This window comes from Brassica napus, chromosome A4 (assembly GCF_020379485.1).
Source record: "Brassica napus cultivar Da-Ae chromosome A4, Da-Ae, whole genome shotgun sequence".
Classification (NCBI taxonomy): Eukaryota; Viridiplantae; Streptophyta; class Magnoliopsida; order Brassicales; family Brassicaceae; genus Brassica; species Brassica napus.
Window position 1 is genome coordinate 7,404,212 of NC_063437.1, and position 6,482 is coordinate 7,410,693.

A 6,482-nucleotide genomic window follows, 5' to 3' on the forward strand; every position below is an offset into this window, starting at 1 on the left:
AAAACAAACTAAAAACACAAAACGAAAATAAATACAAAAAAAAATAAATTAATTAAAAACCAAAATTTTAGGATAGCTTCGTATGAACTTAAAACAGAAGCAAATTGAGATAAGGACAATATTTCCTTAGTTTACGTGATAAATATATACACATATTTATCTTACTGTTTTATAAATTTAGTTTTACAGGTTTATTTGACTGTTTTGAATTATTAGAAGTCTTTGTTTTATTTAGTCTAACGTGTAATTATCAAGTTGCCCAAAAAATACCTATCAAAATAACGTGTAATCAATTATACATAGTTAATTATTAAAATAATTATTTATATATTCATTAAGGGTAATATAGATATTAACCGTTCTAACTTTTAACGTGAAGGTTCCGTTACGAAAAATTACTTTGCAAATAATAGTATAGATCATAACTTATGTTGATTACAAAGGGAACACACTTCACGAGGATGGCGATATTGAAGAACAACATGAAGACAACATCAGTGTTAAGATCGTTCCAGAAGGGAATCATGAACTAGCTAACAATTTGATTGTTCTAACTTATGTTTTTATATCAATACAACTATGAATCTCTTTTAGTCTCTACATTGTTATTTTGATTATGTATTTGTAATGTATCTTTTTTTCGTCTAAAAATTCTTATTCAATACTTTCTATCAAAGATAATAACATTAAATTTGATATGATATTTTGCATCAAGAAAGCCAAAATAAGCTCTTGATCAACAATTTAACCAGTTAGAAAATATGATGTGACAAATACACTACAAAAGAAATCAATGATGAAGTCCATAACAAAATTTGGTTGAATGTTTCCAATAATCTTGTTCCATGCTTTAACAATCGAAGTACTTTCCCGTGTCACAACGGGCTCAAGTCATCTTCATTGCCTACACATTAAAAGTTCTTCAAATAAAGATAGATTGGTTAAACCTATTCTGGAAATAAGAAAAGATGATATATGAATATTTCATTCACAACTTGCACACGAAAACCTAAGACTAACTATGACCTCTAAAACTTTTCTATAGTTGTATTTTCTTTCATTAGGCTTACGACTTAATAACTTATGACAGTCTAACTTTATTATTTTCTAGAGTTAGGGTTTTCTTCAACTTTTATTTTAAATCATAACTTATGTTGATTGCAAGGGGAACACACTTCACCACGATGATGATACTGAAGAACATCATGAAGACAACACCAGTGTTAAGATGGTTTCAGAAGGGAATCATGAACCAGCTAAGCATTTGATTGTTCTGACTCATGTTTTTGTATCAATACAACTATGAATCTCTTCTAGTCTCTACATTATTATTTTGATTATGATGGTGTAATTTATCTCTTTTTTTCTAAATATTTTTATTCAATATTGTCTATCAAAGATGATAATATTAAATTTGATATGATATATTGCATCAAGAAAGCCACAATAAGCTCTTAATCAACAATTTAACAAGTTATAAAATATAATGTGATAAATACGACTACAAGAAATCAATGATGAAGTTAAGAACACGAAATTTGGTTGAATGTTGCCAATAATCTTTGTTCTTTTTTGCTGACGGCTAATTTTTTTTAGATTTATCTCTTAAGTTGAAGGTTTTTACTAATTGTTACTTTTTTAAAGGAAAAATTTGAACCGACATGGAATTTCAATTATTGTTAGCTTGATATGAAATGCCTTTAAGGCTTTATTTCTTGGTTCCAAAATAAACCGCAACAATAAACACTCAAGTACTATAATATCAAAACGTTATTCAAGTACAAAGTATACATGAAGCATAGAACAACTACAAAACACACATATAAATGATTAGTTACACAGTAAATTAATATACCTCTAATACAATGAATAAAATCATAATACATGCATAAGCCTAAGAGATATCAAACTGAAAAAAAAAAATCCAAAAATGGGTAGAAGTAGAACAAACAAGTACTGAAAGAAAAGTGAAACTAGGCGTCTTGGTGATGCTGTCCGGTGGTGCTAGTGGTACCATTGACGCCATTGGAGTACTTGTTTGAAACCGGTGCAGCAACTGTGTTACCTCCACGGTTCTTACGGCGAATAACGATAAACCAAGTAAGTGGCTCAAGAATCACGACGCAGGCACCAAGAAAGATGAGAATTCCAATATAAGCCCATCGCCATTTATCTTCTGGATCCAAGATATCGAATCCTTTAAAGATGTTAATAATGGATAGGATAATTGTTGCGTATCCCACTGTGTGATGGTACACATTCCAGTAGAACCGATACTTGTGGTCTGGCTTTGGCCTTAGAAGCAGAGCAAATACTTGCAGTGTAGCGGATGTGAAAAGCGCTATCCCAAGGTTACGATGGGTTGAGTAAGATGTGCCTGGTGAATCGTTGCCAAGCTTGATACCTGTAGCCCAGCCGGATACACCAATGACGTAGCCGGAGACTTGGAAGACGATATGGAGGTAGAACCAGGTTGGGGCGGTGAAGACTTTCATGTACCGAGCCATCATTGCTCCCATCGGCAATAGCACTCCCCAGCTGACCGCATTTAGTATTCCGTGTGTCTGTTATGTCAATTAGTTATTAACAGTTAGTTTTGGAGATAAATTTCATATTTCAGAAATGAAAAGAAAAATAAGGGAAGTAATTGAAAATTACGGGTTTCTAGCAAATAACACATTTTATATGTTAATTTATACAAAATCATTTTTAGTTTTGTCTAATTTCGTCAATTAAAATAGCTCAGAATGTTCAATGGTTGTCGACAAAGAATAAAAGTTGTTTTAAAGACTTGTGAGAGATAAACAAGGACCCGTAACTGAATTTTCATGAATTCTAGAAATATGCCTTGTCTTTTTTTTTTTTGCATCGTTTAATTCTAGAAACAAGTCTTCAATTATTATTTTGATCATGGAAACTTTTTTCTTGGGGGGGGGGGTGGGGGTGGGGGTTTGGTGGTAAAATGTTAAATAATAGCAGACACTTGGAAAGCGAAGACAGATATTTTTCGGTGAAAGTGAAACCCGTGACGAGAAGTCCAACTTCTTTTTCAACGGAAATCTAGCAAATGCGTCGTTGATATTTGACTGATAAAAGAAATAAATTAATAATTAAATTTAATGTTTAGCTTAAAATACGCCATCATTTCATTATCTTGAGTGTTTGGTTTGTTGACAAACACGTCAATTTGTCTTATATAAGTATTTATTAAATTTAAAACTCGTCTCCTACACTCAAAATATTATTCGCACAATTATCATATGTTAGGTATTTTTAATAGGCTATTTCAAAATATCAACAAAATTTGTTTACCATCGAAACGGTATAAAAAATTTAAAGTTTCTTATAAATTATTTTATTGGATGTCTCTAAGGACATATTTTGTAGAAATCATTTAAATTTAGAAGAAAAAAGAAATAATTTAAATAATATTGAATAAAATGGTAAGATTAAATTATTTAATTTTACGAATCCTTTATATAAAACCCTTTTTTTTAACAAACCTTTATATAAAAACCTAAATGTATTGTTTATGTTGTAACTTTCCCCAAAATGGTAAATACATTTGGAACAAAACCTTACGGGATTTTTTGTCATATGTTGATCAACTTAGGTGTTCTAAAACTATATTTTGGTATCATTCATATAAATTTAAATATTTGGTTCGTTGTTATTGTTAATTTATCCGTGCGATTATCATTTTTTTGGGATCAAAATCCGTGCGATTATCAATCAAACAAGCGAACTGATAAAGTGAAGCCAAAGAGAAAGAAAGTTGAACTTACATTTCTCTTCCTCAGCCTGTTACCAGAACCTCCACCACTAGCCGATGACTGACCTGTCCTGAAATCGATCCTGCCTATCGATCTGATATTGTCTCCCGTTGTTTGATGAATCTGAGGAACACCATTAGCGACCGGACCTTCTTGCCAAACCTGGTTGGTCATGACCAAATTGGCCGGTAACTCAAGAGTCGCAAAAATGGTAGCCTCTCCGTTGACCAGAGTCGCGGAGACGAGGCTGACCCCAAAGCTAAGGCTTCCAGGTGATAGCTGGGTGCTGAAATCATCGACCGAAGAGGTATATGCTTGGAATTGTCCACTAGAATTGGTGAATGCGACGAGAGCTTGCGTCCCCACCATCCGAGCCCCGCTTGGGTTAAGTCCCCAAGCAATCCATGAAGAAGAGGAAGTTCCCGGGTGGCGATAGGCAATTGAAACGGTATTGTTTTGGCCGTTGTAGTTCCAGTGAAGGAACGAACCAAGGGCCGAGAGGGGAGTGCAAGAGGTGAAAGCGATGTTATTGGCGAACCTGTGGGTATCACAACCTGATTGGCCGTTCACATTTAAGACAAGGAGTATTGTCCAAACAGCAAACAGAGATACCTTTGCAGACTTTGTTCGATCCATTTATTTCTCTCTATGTTCTTGACTTTTGTGTTCTGTTTCGAAAGTTGGATGAGAGATTTGGGGAGTTCGGGGGTTCTTAAGATACTTTATAGAAATGTATAACGCGGATACTTTTTTCAAGTCTACGGAAGTCGGAAGCCGTTTTTTGTTGACTAACGATTACTTTCCCTTCTGTTTACTTTCTCTTTCTTTTTTTTTCAATTGTGGCGTAAGAAAAACATCACAGTTTGTCATAATTTCAGGGTTTTGTTTCTTTTATTTTTTATCCTTTTTTATCAAATGATAATTATTAGATGATTTAAGTTGATGATTATAGTTGGAGCCTAAATTTGAACTTCCATAATAGTTAATATGAAATATATTGGAGGTTATAGAAAGAATAAACATGGTTGACGTCTCCTTTGGTTCTCAAAGAAAAGGAAAAGGAGAAATGCTAAACAGTTTTTCATTAATAAACAGAACTGCGGATTAGGTAGATTAGTTGGAAATTATCGTCAAATTTACACCCACGTTCCTCGGTTCTGATTTCCTGGAGCATTATTTATATAAATAAATCACAAGATATCATGATGAATTTTTTTGTAATTTCTTTATAAGAACTATTGCTCGTTGGTTTTCAGAAAATGATAGTCAAACGTGTCTTAATACTCCACGGCTCAAGCGTTCACATGTGGTCTTTGTAATTCCTTTTTTACCGAGTGTTAAACGATACCATACCGTTAGACTAGAAAAGGATTAGATGATCTATCTATCTTGTTAAAATAGTACATTTATAAATTAACTTTTAATTTTTTAATTTATTTACATTTCAATGTCACTGAAGTAATAAATTTATCAACTTTTTAATGTTCTTATCTTTTATAATTTAATGAATACATTTTTCCAAAATGAATTACAACAAATTATGTGCTATTTATTTAAGGAATAATTCCTATAATCAAGTTAAATAATAAATTACACTTAATCAATACTAAAAATGTAACAAAATGTTCATTATACGGAGTGGTTATTTTTTTATTTTGGTACATTAACTATGTCTAAAAAAACATAAAAAATGTTATAAAAATACATAATATAAAACACACAAAATTATAAATAATATATATTCGATTATATACAGCCACAGAAAGAGCGACTTGGTGTTTTCACTCGAGTGCAAGTCCCTTTGGACCAGAGGCACAATCAGTCTATCTCGTATCAGGATAATGGATCGCAACCTCGTTATGGTAATGAGATAAGCCATGGCAGGTACAACCAATCTCGCACCTCTAGATATGATTCTAGCGAAAGGAAGTATGATGAAGACAACAACTATCGTCGCTCTCATTCTGATAGGATCATGCGTAGACGGGACGATCACTCGAGGAGTAATAGATATGGTGGCTCACGCGTTGGTACAGGTCCATATGACCGAAAGCCCGCACAAACTTGGAAACAGAAATCTCTAGGTGATCAGAGAGGATATCGTGTGGAGCCGGCCATTGCTAGCCAAGACATTGTTCCATATGAACATTCGGAGCGCACGGGAAGCGATGGCAAGCAGGTTTCTCAGGAAATGCGACCACCAGAGGCGACGGTAACAAGAAGACTGGCCAGTACCATTGTTACACCATCTCGGGTCGATATCCCTATGGAAGGGAATGTTACTAAACGTGTAAAAGAAGCTACTCGGGCGCTTTCATTTCCTGCCTTAAGTGATCAGGAACTACAAGATGGAATTGGGGATAAGCAGATCATAGGAGCCCTGAGTGACATGGAGATTGCTGACCCGCATGATGGCGAGATGATGGAGTGTGACGTGCATGATGATGATCTCTTAGGTCAGGAACTTACGGAGATGGAAAGTTCGGCTTCTCGTCAAGCTTCAGTCAAGATAGGACGATCGGATGACAAAACGTATAGGAGCAGGCGGAGTGGTGCAAAAACAAATGTCTCTTTGGGCATTACGAGTAGGAAATTCGAGATCCTTCGTCGGGGATCTCCAAGGAAGCGTTCGACATCATCTCATGTTGACGCAGGAAAAACAAGGCGTCACCACGGCTCAAGAAAGCTGAGAGATGGTTCGTCAACAAG

At 34.5% G+C, this 6,482-nt stretch overlaps 1 protein-coding gene across 1 annotated transcript; it reads right to left on the minus strand.

Annotated features, from left to right (window-relative positions):
- Positions 1 to 1,740: 1,740 nt before the first annotated feature.
- LOC111213654 (cytochrome b561 and DOMON domain-containing protein At5g35735) lies at positions 1,741 to 4,559 on the minus strand. The gene is made up of 2 exons (XM_048777335.1): positions 3,786 to 4,559; positions 1,741 to 2,564 (listed from the first exon to the last, which is right to left on the minus strand). Exons 1-2 carry the CDS (start codon positions 4,407 to 4,409, stop codon positions 1,974 to 1,976), a joined length of 1,215 nt encoding a protein of 404 aa, XP_048633292.1. The 5' UTR covers positions 4,410 to 4,559; the 3' UTR covers positions 1,741 to 1,973.
- Between the last annotated feature and the right edge of the window lie 1,923 nt (positions 4,560 to 6,482).

What these genes read in the sequence shown, in the direction of transcription:
- LOC111213654 (XM_048777335.1), bottom strand. Translation starts at nt 4,409, where the DNA reads ATGGATCGAACAAAGTCTGCAAAGGTATCTCTGTTTGCTGTTTGGACA. An exon ending in ACAGGCTGAGGAAGAGAAAT is followed by an intron (nt 2,565 to 3,785) that starts GTAAGTTCAACT and finishes TTGACATAACAG; the next exon opens with ACACACGGAATACTAAATGC.